Source organism: Lagenorhynchus albirostris, chromosome 2 (assembly GCF_949774975.1).
Source record: "Lagenorhynchus albirostris chromosome 2, mLagAlb1.1, whole genome shotgun sequence".
In the NCBI taxonomy this organism is placed as follows: Eukaryota; Metazoa; Chordata; class Mammalia; order Artiodactyla; family Delphinidae; genus Lagenorhynchus; species Lagenorhynchus albirostris.
The window spans coordinates 177,197,767-177,210,761 of record NC_083096.1 but is presented as its reverse complement, the minus strand read 5'-3'; the positions used below and the strand labels follow the sequence as shown (position 1 = coordinate 177,210,761).

Sequence of the window (12,995 nt, the reverse complement as noted above, 5' to 3'; positions counted from 1 at the left end):
GGGCTCCGTCAATGACAACCCTTCTCAGGGAGGATGCGTTCTGCCCACGTGCTCCTCTGGGGGATGGGGCTGCTTCCCACCGGAGCACAGACTCTCAGCTAAGCAGGGAACACCTGGCTCCCGTGTGGGGCGGACTCCGGTCCAGCCAGAGCCTGGAATCCTCACACCAGTCTAGCTGCCATCATCGTGTCAGGGGGTGGGGGGAAGCAAAGGAGAACGGGGGTCTCCCAGAGAACCAGGACGGAGAGGAGGAAGGCGGGACACAGTGGCCTCAAGCTAAGGCTGTCAGGGCTCAGGGTCACGGCGCTTCCGTCTCCCTCTTGCTCTGGGGGGGCCCGCTGAGAAGCTCAAACGTGTCTTCCACCACCTGCCACAGACAGCTGTCCAGCGGGAACTCGTTGTCCACCAGGTTGACCAGGAAGTAGTTGTCGTGGATGTGCTGGATGATTGTGCGGGACGGGGACCCCTCCTCATACAGCTTGCCCCACTGCTCGACCCACAGGGCGAAGGCCTCGTCCTGCACTCACGCACAGGCACGCGCACGCGCACACACACGGAGACACCAGCACACACACAGACAGAAAGACACAGGTACGTGTGCGGTCCCACATACAGACACGCCGGCCAGGTTAACAGGGCTGCCCTAGGGCCAGGCCTCCACACTCAGCACCCCAAGGGCCTCTGCTGCTGCCCGACAAGAGGTTTCCAAGAATAGAACTTGGCCCACTGCCAGTGCCACCCCTGCTTCCCAGCCCAGAAGTAAACACCATGAGTCAGAGTCAGGACGCTGCCAGCCCTGGGGGTGCGGCCCCCAGCCGCCCCACCCGCCCGCCCAAGGCTCTGGAGGTGGGCAGGGCAGGCCTGCTCCCGGCCCCTCCCTTACCTTCCAGAACATGAAGCTGACTGGGTCCACCACTGTGGGCTGGATGATCTCTCGCCCAGGGAAGATGCCCCAAGTGACGGCGTTGGGCTGCAGCTCGGGGGCGTTGGTGATGTTGTCACCCTGCGGGGCGGGGGGGTGGCGCAGTGAGTAGGGGCAGACTTGGGGTGCAGACAGCTCCAGCCCTCTCTCCCCGGGGGTGTGCTCCGCCCCTCCTCCCGCCGTCACCACCCCACCCCTGCCCCGCCTCTGCAGCTCTGTGGCGGCCAGGAGCCTGAAACCCAGACGTCACCCGGGGCTTTTCCTTCCTCCTCCTACGCTCCAATCAGCTCCATACCCACTGGTACTGCTCACTTCCTCTCGTGTCCAGCCTGGCCAGGCCTCTCTTTGCTACTCAGACCACCAGGGCTGCTGACTCTAGTCTCCCCTGGCCCTGTTAGCCACACAGCTGTCCCCTGGGACCTGCCCAAAATAAAACATGGAGCCAAGGCTCCCTCTTGCCTATACGGTAAAACCCAAGTTCCAGGCAGGACAACTGAGACCCCTGGGGACCCGGCCGGCTCAACGCTTCAGCCTCACTCACCCCATTTGGCAGCAAAGCCTCTGCACGCCCTCGGCCCTGTCCCTGGGATGCCCTTTCACTCCCCATCCTTAAAGATTCAGGCCACACAGGAACCCTCCAAACACCTCCCCCGATCTCTCGAGCTGGACTTCCCTCCCTCGGATCCCCAGCTTCTTCCTACGCTGAACTTCACTGTTATACAGTGCAACTGCTTTTCACCCGTGCATAATTATTCACTGACGGCTGCCCTCGCCAGGCCGGGAGCTCTCGGAGGGCAGGGGCCTGGCTCTGTCTGCATATCCATCTGGCACGATGCGTGGCCCCACTGGGCACTCCGTGACTGCTGAATGGTGGAGTAAACTTGGTGCCCTCACCCCAGCCCTGCTGAGCGCCCTTTGACCCGGGGCCAGCCCACCTTCACATCCACGATGTGGTAATTCACCCGGAGCTCGTACTTCTTCAGCACCTGCAAGAGCGCCTCCACTGTCTCTCGGGAAGTGAAGAACTCTAAGTAGGCCTGCGGGAGGGAGACAGGTGCCATCGCGTAACCCCCGGTCCTTGCTGGATGTCTTCGCTGGGCGCTGCTGAGTGGGCCATGTGCTCTGAAACACCAGACGCCTGCCCTCCTGACCGTCCCAGGGAGGCATCCACGAGGACACTTAAGGCGTGGGGACTAGCGGTGGCCGCTAGTTGGGAGTTGAACCCATAAGCAAAGGGAGGGGAGCAGGTACGTGAGGTTTCTCGGTCTGCACAGGTCTGAGGGACGTCTGCCAACCCTTCGTCCAGTTGGGAAAGGCTCCATGGAGAAGTCGCTCCAGAAGCTGTACAGGGGGCCCAGTTTGGCAAGTAAGGCAAGAGAGGCCTGACACACCCCATCCCCCTGTCTGCTGGGGGGAGGGCCTCTCCAGCACCACCTGGCCACCAGGGATTAAGCTGGGCTTATTTAAATTCACCTCCCAGAGCCCTCAGGCTTTAGTTTAGAATGTAATTTTACCTCCAGCAGCCCCAGGAGAAAGGGGTCCACAAGGAACAGTAATAACAGCTCCCAGTTAGGGGATGCTTCCCACGTGCTAAGCGCTTTATGTGCCCTGTCACGTTTCATCCCCAGAGCACGATGTGACATATCCCCATTTTACAGAAGGGAAAGCTGAGGCCCAGAGTGGTCAAGTGACCAGCCTACCCAGGTCTGTCTGACTCCGAGCCTGAGATCGCATCCATTCTGATCCCCGGCCGCTCAGAACAAAAAGCCCCTGAGATGAAGGCCTCTGTCCCCAGCTCTGGGGAACCCCTGCAGGCAGGTCAAGGGAGGGTAGCCCTGTGCGCCCCTGCCACACCTTCTGGAAGACATAGCCCCCACCGGGGCCCCAGCCCACGACGGGGTCGGAGGACGGCTTCCCGTTGATGTTGGGCTGGGAGTTGATGGTGAGGATGCCCCGCCGGTTCACTCGCAGCAGCTCCTCCTTCATCAGGCTGGTCTCGGCCGCTAGGGGCTCATCATTCCAGGGCAGGCAAGTCACCTGGGGAGGGTAAGACGGGCTGGGTCCCTCCCTGTCACGGTCCCCATCAGAGCCCCAGCCTGTCTCTGCTTCCGTAAGCCCCTTCCAGGCACCCCACGTGGGGACCCCCCAACTCACCTTCTCCCTTTGCTGAGGTGCCACCTCCAGGCACAGAGATGAGGCTCAGGGTGGGGCAGTCACGCCCGCATCTGGCCCATGGGGCGAGGGCAGGTACCCAGGGATCCCATCCCAGCAGCACTCACTTTATAGCCGTTCTGGTTCGGCTCTCCCGAGAGGTAGTGGGCAAAGACTTCAAAGACACTTTCTTCACTGGTCAGCTCCTCCCCCCACATCTGCAGCAGCTCTTCCTTTGGGGACTTGCTCTTCAGGTAGAAGAGGTAGTAGTCCTTCAGCTCCCCGAAGGCCGGAGAGGAGGAATTGCCCCTGGCGGAGGAGGTGCCGGGAGGTCAAGGCACACCCCTGACCTTGGGCTCCAGACAGTAGCATCCACCTGCCCTGGGGTGGGGGGTGGGGGGGCATTCCTGTGAATCCTGTCCCGAGGGCTCCACCATGATTGGTCTCCCTCCTCCCAAGAAACAGTTCATTTGCAATGGCTCACCAGCGGCCGTTGGGGAACTCATCCCACTCCTGGGTGCGATAAATGTAACTCTTTGGTCTGGAGGCCCAGAAGATGGGACGGACATCTTCCTCCCGGCGCTTGGGGTGGGCACTGATGGCCCAGGGCAGGGGACGTCTGGGTGAGAATGGAGACAGAAAGGGTCAGGGCTTGGCCAGAGGGAGGGGGCACCACTGAACCTGGGTTCTTCCACCTTGACTCGTAAACGTCAAGCCGGATGGCATTCCCGCTGAGACCGGAGCCCTAAGGGTGCCACTAGCCGCGGCACAGACATCCCCTCTGTGCCCCCTTGGCAGCCAGCACTGCCAGCTAGGACGCACTCATTCTGTGACTTCTCTCTGACCTCCCTGCCCACCCGACTCTCCTCTGTGGCTCCAGGGCCTGAATTCGGGGCCGCTGGCCTCACCTGGGGTCCTCGATCCACAGGCCCAAGCGCTTCAGCACCTCTGTGGTGGCCACCTCGCGGTTGAGGGTGTAGAAGTGCAGGCCCGGCACCGAGCCGCTCGCCAGAAGCTCCCGGCACAGGCTCAGCGCCTGCTCGATGCCATAGTTACGGATGGCGTCGTCGTTGTCTTTGATTGGCTCGATCACGTCCTTGATCTGCTGCGGCACCTCCAGCTTGGACAGCTTTACAAGCTGCCGGAGGGAGTGGTAGCCCTGCCCAAGACACAGGGGGCTGTGGGTCCCATCTCCCTGCCCGTCTCTCACCCCAAATACTTATCGCCCCACCAGGCCTCCTGGCTCTGCAGTGCGACACAGACTGACCCAGGAAAGTCAGACCATCTTGTAGCAGCACTTTTTGTACTCTGCAGGCTGCAGCAGCCGCCCACAGCATTGCTGCCGTTGGTCTGAGCCGGCCCTCTGGCCCCTAGATGTACCTATTGATAAATGCTGGTCACCTAAGCCAGTGGTTCCCAGGCCTGACCAGTGACCAGAATCGCCTGCCAAACTTCAGAAACGTACAGATTCCCAGGTCCCACCTCAGATCTATTACGTCAGAACTTCTAGGCATGGGATCTGGAAATCCACGTTTTAAAAGAGCTTATTAAATGATTCTGGTGACAGCCAAGTTTGGGAAACACTGATTTAACCCAAATTTATAATGAGTAATAATCCCTTTTAGTGACACTTGTCAATAAGCCCCTCCGACAGGTACCGTTGCTATTTTGGGGAGACATAAGAGGTAATCAAAAGAGGGGGGCACGACAACATTTTGCAAGGACTGAGCACCTGTCTGACGAAAATCTAATGAGCGTCAAAGAAGAACTTTGGCCTGAACTCGGAACTTCAGGTTCACTTTGGCCTGAACCAAGGCCCTGGCCTGTGCTAGGATGGGGGCGGTGGGAGCCCATGAGCCCTCCTGGGACCCTCACCTGAATAGGGAAGATTCCGGGGAGGATGGGGCAAGTAATGCCTATCTCGGAGCAAGCCTTAACAAAGCGGAAGAAAGTGTCGGCCTCAAAGAAGAGCTGGGTGATGATGAAGTCAGCTCCCGCGGCCACCTTCTCCTTCAGGTGCTTCAGGCCAGCCTCAAAGCTCTCTGCGTCGGGGTGGCCTTTGGGGTAACCTGCCAACAGGGATGACAGGAGAGAGAGACTGGCTCCACCTGCTCGAGGGGAGTGATGAAGCAACCAGAGAGCTGGGGACGGAGAGCTCCGGATCCATACCTTCCAACCCCACGGCACGGACAGGCTGAAGCAGTGATGGCTGGGCTCGTCTGATGTGCCTCTCACCCTGGAGGTGACCCTCGGTGAACGCTGCCTTAGAGCCACCCTCCCAAGAGTGGGGATGGATTGCCCCCAAACACCCACGCTGTCCTGCCATCAGCTAGGCCAATCTGGCCTGCACTTTGTGGCCACGGAAGAGAGGAAATGCTACGTTCACACCAGCCAGCCAGCCTTGGGGTAATGGGCTTGACTCTAGGTACTGGATTACAACAGTGCTCGTAATTTCACATTAAAATTACTCAGGGGTCCCAGACAGTGCAAAATCAGAAACCACGTTACACAAGGAATAAATGAAGAGAGTAGAGATGTTCTGCTTGAAGAAAAGAACGCAGAGAACATGGTAACTATTTCTAGACGCCCACAAGTCTGTCACTGGGAAAAAGGAATCACCTTAGTCGAGTTCCTTATTCGTCATATTCTGTGCTGCTTCTGATGGCAGAAGTAGGATCAGCTTCAGAGAGCTGCCTGACAGCGGAACGAGCAACCCCACAAAGGAATGGACTCCCAGTGTGTGAAAACAACGCGGCCGGGCGATGACCCTGTGCCGGGGATGCCTGGGAGGCGGGGCCAGACGTCCCCTAGGTTCCCGACTAGCTCCAGGAACGGTGCGCTCCCTTCCCTACACGACTGAACTTACTAGTGGCTCTGCCTGCACAGGAAAGACCACAGGCCTTCATGAACTGCAAGCAGAGTGCCAGCTTCCTCAGCCTGAGGCCAGGGCAGGACCCCAAGCCAGGAAGGGGCAAGCCTGAACCCACACTGTTGGGTAGCCGGGCTGCTTTGCTGTGATAATGCAGTTTCGTTCTTAAGAAACCCTGAGTCATCAAAACTGGATATAAAAACGACTGTTTTGGGGATGGGCGTGGGAGGATTAAACACTAGAGCTTTATACTTTTATACTATACTATACTATGCTTTTATACTTTATACTATTTTTCCAGCAGACATTTCAGAAGCAGAGGTTTTAATGGCTGAAGCTCTATAAAACCGCAACGGCACCCAACAATCCAGCAATTGCCTACATCTGGATTTTGCTCAGTTTTACTGTATTCTTGTTCTGTCACGGCCAGCTGGGTGCCTTCTAATCCACCGGTCCTCCTTTTCATCACTTTACCATAAGCAAAGCACCAAACCGTTCAGCAACTGTATGCTCACAGCTCTGCTGGTTTCCCCTGGTGGCCGTCCAATGCCCACCACACGTGGGCACATTCCCCAATCAACCGACTGTCTCGTGGCCGCATGACCAACGACACTTCAATTCCTACCTCCTCATCGGGGCCTCCTAGACTCATCCACCTCAACGCCCTCTTCTCAAAACTAAGAACAGCGGACGTGTACGTGGGGGCCTGGGGACGCAGCCCAAAGTCCCTACAACAAGTAATTTCCTTGAAGCCACGTGGCTTGTATTTTTAAATTCAGATCACTTTGATTTGCTACTCCATAATGTAGCCATAATAAGAATGATATGATTTTCCCCAAAATATTTGAGAAAAATTGTCATGCCAAGGTGATGTGTCAGATTAATCCCCGGACTTCCTGTGTCCCTGGCACACACTGCCTCACCACACCCAAGCCCCCGTTTGAGAAGCTGAAGGCCCAGACCCCATGAGTCGGGGCAAGAGGGAAGGCCACGCCATCTGTTTCCAGCAGGTGAACCTTGCCTCCTGGCTGTAGCTAAAGAAACTAGAGTTGAGCCGACGCAGTTCTCTCTCCTGAGGATTTGGAACTGATGCTGAGACCTGCCAATCAGTCTGGGCGAGCCAGGAGCAGGCGGCGGGTCACATGTGTACCGTACATATCAGAGACAGAAAAAGCGTACATATCAGGTCTACTGGATGAGGCATGAAGCAGCGGGGGGGGGGGGGCGGGGGGGGGCAGAGAGAATGAGGGAGGGCCTTGGATTCTGCCTGCCTCCTGGTTCCAGCGCTTAATGAGGTCTGATGCCATTTCCTGACCTTGTTCTGAGATTCCCTGCCCCCGGAATCTTAATAAATATACCTCTTTTGTTTAAAGAAGAATAGGGCTGGGAAGCAGGCTAAGAGCAAGAAAAGGCAGAGGAAGGGACTTCCCTGGTGGTCCAGTGGTAAAGAATCCGGATGCCTCGCAACGTCTAAGATCCCACATGCCGCGGGGCAACTAAACCTGCGAGCCACAACTACTGAGCTCGCACGCCTCAACCAGAGCCCGCGTGCAGCCAACTACGGAGCCCACGCGCCCTGGAGCCTGTGCGCCACAACTAGAGAGAGAAAACCCGCAAGCCGCAGCTAGGGAGAAGCCTGCACACCACAATGAAGAGCCCGCGTGCCGCGACAAAGACCGGACGCAGCCTAAAATAAGAAAGAAAAGAAAAATAAATAAATAATAAAAAGAAAAGGCAGAGGAACAAAAACTTAAGGGTGGTGGCATGCCTGGGTGGGCAGCAGATGACAGAATAATGAGAGGGCAGACGCTGCTCAATTCACCCCTGAACCTCTGTCACCCGGCGCAGGCAGGCCGGCGGTGTGCTGAGCTAGCGGGTCCTGACCTGAATGCCGAAGGGGCTCTCTGTGCCTCTCCTTCCTTCCCCTCTGCGGTCCCACCCACTGGGATACCCCAGCCTCTCACCTGCCACACAGACATCGAAGTAGTCACCAAACTCGCTTCGGATGTGCTTCACCAAGTCTACGGCGTAGTTGAAGCCTCCGTCCTCCTCTTCCCACTGGTCACCTATGGGGTCTGCAGGGTTGGAGATCACAGTGCTGGGTCTCACCAAACCTCCAGGTAGCCTCTCTGTTCCTTCTCCCCCCACGCCCAGGACCGTGAGCACGTCGAAGGCAGAGCCTTCCTATTACTCAAGTTGGTGTCTCCGCTTTCTAGCGTAGCACTTGGTAAACAGTGGGAGGGAAGACAGCAGCCAACCCATCAGACAGTCACTGAGCCCGTGCTCAGCCCGTGCCCGTCTGAGGGCCCCGTGCTGGCAGCAGCAGACAGGGAGCAGCTGCAGCTCTGCGTTCAGCCTGGAGCATCGGCGATCCCTTCCCTACTCACATCTGGGTGTGTCCACACACCCTCACCCAAGCCCACGGCTCGTTCTCCCACTCCCTCGGAACCCTCGCCTCCCGGGAGAATCTTCCACTCATCTCAGGTGAGAAGTGGTCTTTCGGGTGGTGAGCGTGAGGCCACAAGTGCCCACCCATCAGGCTCCCACTTCCCACGCTTGCGTGGCCCCGTGACAGTGCGTGTCAGAGGCATAGCCAGCTACCCTCACTCCTAGGACACACGCCAGAGCTGAACTCTGACGGGGCCGATGGCCAGGTGCAGCCAGGGATTGATTAATTGCTTGATTAATTGATCAACTGATCGTGTACATCGGGACAGAGGGTTGTCAGGCCCCGGCCGCAGGCCCAGCTGAACTCCTACTGCGAGGTCAGGAAGTGACTCCACACATCTGTGTGTCGCTCGTGGCCTCCTGACCCACACTGCCCTTCGACGCTACTGGCAGGGGCGGGACCCTGAGTGTACTCAGTGTGGGACCTGGAGAAAAGGAAAGGACCGTTCCGGGGACAGAAGTCTTCGGGAAAGCAAGACCCCAGAGAGCAGAGTGCTGACTCCACACCTCCCCTCAGCGCCAGGATGTTCTTCAGGCCCAGACGCTTGGCCTTGTGCAGGTGGCCCGTGATCTCTTCCCGGCTCTGATGGCAGCAGGTCATGTGCAGGATGGTCTCCAGGCCACAGTAGTTCACGGCGGTGCTGGCGATCACCATGGACGAAGTCTCCTTGTCTGAGCCAGGGTCCCCTGCTGGATGCCAGGTCACATCTATGAAGAGGGGACCACCTGCCCCCATCCGGTCAAACCTGTGGGGAATTTCTTTCTGAAGAGGGGCTCCTGGGGGTACACCACCCTTCACCACCTTCCCATGGGGTCTGGGAATTAGAGAAGCATCACATGCAGGCTGGCATCAGACCGACCTGCATTCATATCCTGGCTTTGCTACTCACTGGCTGTGTGATCTTGGGAGAATTACTTGATCTCTCTGAGCCTCAGTTTCCTGATTTCTATAATATGGCAGAGGACAGTGTCTACTTCATAATAATACTCTGAGGATATCATGACAGATGGCTCCACAGCTCTTAAAACAGCGCTGGGTACACGGCAAACACGCAATCAATGTGCTATCATTACGGTTACTCTTATTGTGGAGATAATATATAATGACAATGAAACCAGTTTGTGTGAGAGCAGCACTTCGGCCTTGCAAAGTGCTTGCACGTTTATTATCTCTGGTGAGTTAAGACATTTCAATGGTCAAGGGTTCGGGGACCCCTCAGAGTGGCAAAAGCAGGGCCTCGTTCTAGGGACAAAGAGGGTCAGCAGACACAAGTCTCTTTCCTGCCGCCCCCCAGTTCGGCGCAGCAGCCAGGAGTCCTGCAGAGCACGCCCACATTTCCATAACTAGAATCGAGAGCTATACGTGCGCGCATGCGCTGTGTTACGAGCTATAACGTGGTGCATTGAAACATCTTTGTGCCTTCAAACTTCACAGCCTTGGGAGTGACACATAAGAAGTGCAAGCGATAAAAAGCATAAACTTTAAAAAAGGAACTGTGATTCATCAAGTGCTAACATAATCCGGTTGGCATTTCTAGATTTCAAGATGCATAATCCAAATTCCTAACTTGCTGAAAACGTTCTCCAAGCCGCCGTTTTGTAACTTCCTAAACTCTCCTCACGGATCCAGCCCCAAGTTCCGCCAAAGAATTTAGTCTGAGAGAATCAACATTTTTAGCACATGGAAGAGAGTGTCTAAACATTCCAGGTGCTCGGAGGGGCTTTTACAGACAACAGAAGCTGCGTATCAAAGGATCTACCCTGGCTTTGCTTTTTTCCACCCCCTGTGGCTGCCTTTTCCTGCTGGGTCAAAGTGCAGCCCAGCCTCGGGGCTGACAGTTCATCTTTTCCCCCTGCCCCCATCCCCCCGTCCGGCCCTACTCCTTATCTTGCGTTGACTCACCTCGAGATGAGATTGACAGCTCCCTCAGCAGTTCGAGGAGGGAAGAATTCTAGGGAGAACCACTTGTCACCAGATTCCATCCTCCGCTTCATCTTCTCCCTGAGCCTCTCGTGTCGTTCAGGGTCCAGCACCGGGGTGGAACACCTTGAACTATCCTTGGAGCTCTCGCTGCCACTGCTGCTGCCCTCCCAGCGGGGGCTGGGGCCGCCATGCCCTCTGGGTTCGTTCACCATGGCTGAGCTCCTGCTGCACGGGGTGAGGCGGGGGCGTGAGACGGCAGGCAGGCAGCCAGCCGAGCCCCAGCAAGGCAGGATCAAGCGAGAGATGCTGCATTTCCACGCACGAGAAAGGCCGGTGAGGGTACGGGTGACAACGCGCCCACCCAGTGGCTCCACACGCCAGTTACGACTCTCTGCGCTGCCTCGCTCCAAGCTTTGCCCTCCGCTGCTGCCTGATTCCGCATGACAGCCCCCACCCAGCACAGAAACATGCTCCTTCAGCCCGTGGATCCTCCATGACCGCTACCTGATGGAGGGTGGCACTGAGAACCTCGCGCTGCCGGCCTCCCAGGCCCGCATTCCCAGGGAGGGGCAGCAGTGCCCCGCCGGGAGGACCTTGGGTTTTGGACGGTCCATTTCTGCCAGTGTAAACTCAGACCCCAGACCACTGGGGAAGAAATGGAGGAAACTTCCCCAGCGGGTGTGTCCGACTGGGCGGAGCTGTGACAAAGGAAGAGCTGAGAGCAGCAGCTGGGGCCGGCGCGAAGGGGCGGGGGCAAGGCTTCCCTGAGAGAGGGAGGGCTGAGGCTCTAGAGGCCGAAGGCAGATGGAAGGAGGGGGACGTGGGGCTGCAGACTGCAGGGTTTGGGTGTGATGAGGCCAACAGATGTTCAGGGTGACTGGATCACATGCCAAGGAAGGAACGGCTCAGCCATGGAAACATCTCCTGTTACTTGGAACAGTTTGTACGCATGCAAGCTGTAAGGGGTGAGGGCTTGACAAAGCAGCCTGATTTCTCCCGAGTTTGTGCTTCTCTGAAAAGACCATGTCATGGGTTAGAACTTGACATTGGCTGGGTTCCAAAAACAGCCAAACCCAAATTCAATAAGAGCATGAATTTATGTCCAACTCAGAACAAAGGCTTAAGTCTGTGCCTGCCTTCCAGGCTGTTCTCCTTACACACACCAGTGAAGTCAGTTCAAGCGATTACAGCGACTGCAAAGCCACCACGGTGGAAGCCCTGAACCATGGCAACCACAGGCTGGCCGACGAGAGGGCACAGCGCCGTTGGGCAGTTTGGTGGGGAAAATAAGACAAAAACTAAAACAAAACACTACTCTTGCACAGCAAGATGCAAACACACAGTAGTGAAAATCCAGGGTGTGCTGACCTGGAGCATTGGAGGAGCAACCAGGCCAAGTTCACGTCTTTCAGGGAATGTCCACTGCTAAGCCCGTGTTCTTAACCATTTTGGGGGTCCTAGACTCTTGAGAAACTGATGAGATCCAATGCTCCTCTCCCCTCAAACACACACAAGTGCACGTAACATACCCTGGTACACCCAACGTCAAAGAGTTGAGACCAGACCACCGCCAGGGATGCCCATTTTGATTCTGACCTAAAATTCCAGTTTCTCTGTGGGGATGAACGACTAAGAAAGGGGAGAGTGTCAAGATCAGCCTAGTCTGGCCTTTCTTCTGAATTCCAGAGAGTGCCTCATTAATTGTCTGCTGGAACAAAACCAAGAGGGGAGAGGAGGCTGAACCACCCACAAACTAAATGCTCTTTCATCTGTTCATTAAGACTTACTGCATTCCTAGTATGTGCCAGGCATTAGCCTTCTTCCAACATTTTTCACGTGCTACCACTTAACCCATTTTAGGCTAGGATCCCATAGCACCCTGGGTTGCAACTGTGGCTTCACATATTTGTCTCCGCTCCCTCTTCCCAGTTCCCTGAGACCAGGGCCGGGTACTCTGCCTATGGTATCTCCGCGCTGCCACCCGGTAACAGCCAGCACTCACTGAGCGCCGACGGGCCAGGCGCTGTCACCCCGTCCTCAAAGCAACCCTCTGCCATTTGATGAGCACTTAATCGGTGCCAGGCACCGAGCAGTGGGGGAATACGGAGCCCACCACTCCCAGAGGGGTCCCGGTGTGCACCTGTGAGCCGCCCGACGCAGTGGGCGTCGGGGACAGCAGTGCCAGCGACCCACGGCTCTTCTCCAGGTGCTCGGCAGGGAGCCGGAGAGATGCCTCTGGCGCCGGGGGCTCGAGGGCCACGAATCTAGTCACCGGGTCACTAGGTCACGGGCGGGGGCGGAAGCGAAGGCCCAAGTCCACCCCCAGCACAGGTCCTTCAGTCCAGGCCGGGGGCCGAAAGTAAGTCTCCGCTTCACGGTTGAGGATGGCGGGGGGGGGGCGTGCACGCAGAGGGGGCGGGCCGACCGGCCACCACCGCTCCCCGCCCTCCGTCCAGAGCCCGCCCCCGGGTACGTGGCCCCCAAGGCTCCCAAGGCCCTGGTCTCCCTCCCCGGCGACCACAAGCCTCGGTGTCACTCACCCTCTGGTCGCGGATGACTCAGAGCGCGCGCCCGTCGCAGATGCGTGGCCGAGAAGGAGGTGCCAGCAGACTCGGCGTGGCTCGGGTGGGGGCGCGGCGCCGGTGTCAGGTTGCTTAGGAAGGCGGGGCCAGAGGGTGGAA

General features: G+C 57.4%; 1 protein-coding gene across 7 annotated transcripts; it reads right to left on the bottom strand.

Moving 5' to 3' along the window:
• Positions 1-165: 165 nt before the first annotated feature.
• Positions 166-12,943, bottom strand: MTHFR (methylenetetrahydrofolate reductase). 7 transcript variants are annotated; one of them, XM_060141416.1, is made up of 13 exons: positions 12,455-12,834; positions 10,819-11,326; positions 10,294-10,539; positions 8,898-9,136; positions 7,907-8,017; positions 4,949-5,142; positions 3,982-4,232; positions 3,558-3,692; positions 3,202-3,382; positions 2,777-2,959; positions 1,909-1,959; positions 884-1,003; positions 166-517 (listed from the first exon to the last, which is right to left on the bottom strand). In XM_060141416.1, the coding sequence occupies exons 2-13, from the start codon at positions 10,926-10,928 to the stop codon at positions 299-301; spliced, it is 2,040 nt and encodes a 679-aa protein (XP_059997399.1). In that variant the 5' UTR covers positions 10,929-11,326; positions 12,455-12,834; the 3' UTR covers positions 166-298. The 7 variants fall into 7 exon arrangements, with proteins under 7 accessions (XP_059997399.1, XP_059997396.1, XP_059997398.1 ...); XM_060141413.1 differs by having other exon boundaries at positions 1,858-1,959; positions 12,455-12,832; XM_060141415.1 differs by having other exon boundaries at positions 1,858-1,959; positions 10,294-10,536; positions 12,455-12,832.
• Positions 12,944-12,995: the final 52 nt, after the last annotated feature.

Excerpts from the sequence above, each read along its gene's own strand:
- MTHFR (XM_060141413.1), bottom strand. The coding sequence starts at position 10,928 with ATGGACCGTCCAAAACCCAAGGTCCTCCCGGCGGGGCACTGCTGCCCC. Across the intron at positions 3,383-3,557 it reads GAGTTCCCCAACGGCCGCTG|GGGCAATTCCTCCTCTCCGG; the intron begins GTGAGCCATTGC and ends CTCCTCCGCCAG. Across the intron at positions 1,960-2,776 it reads GGGGCTATGTCTTCCAGAAG|GCCTACTTAGAGTTCTTCAC; the intron begins GTGTGGCAGGGG and ends TCCCTCCCGCAG.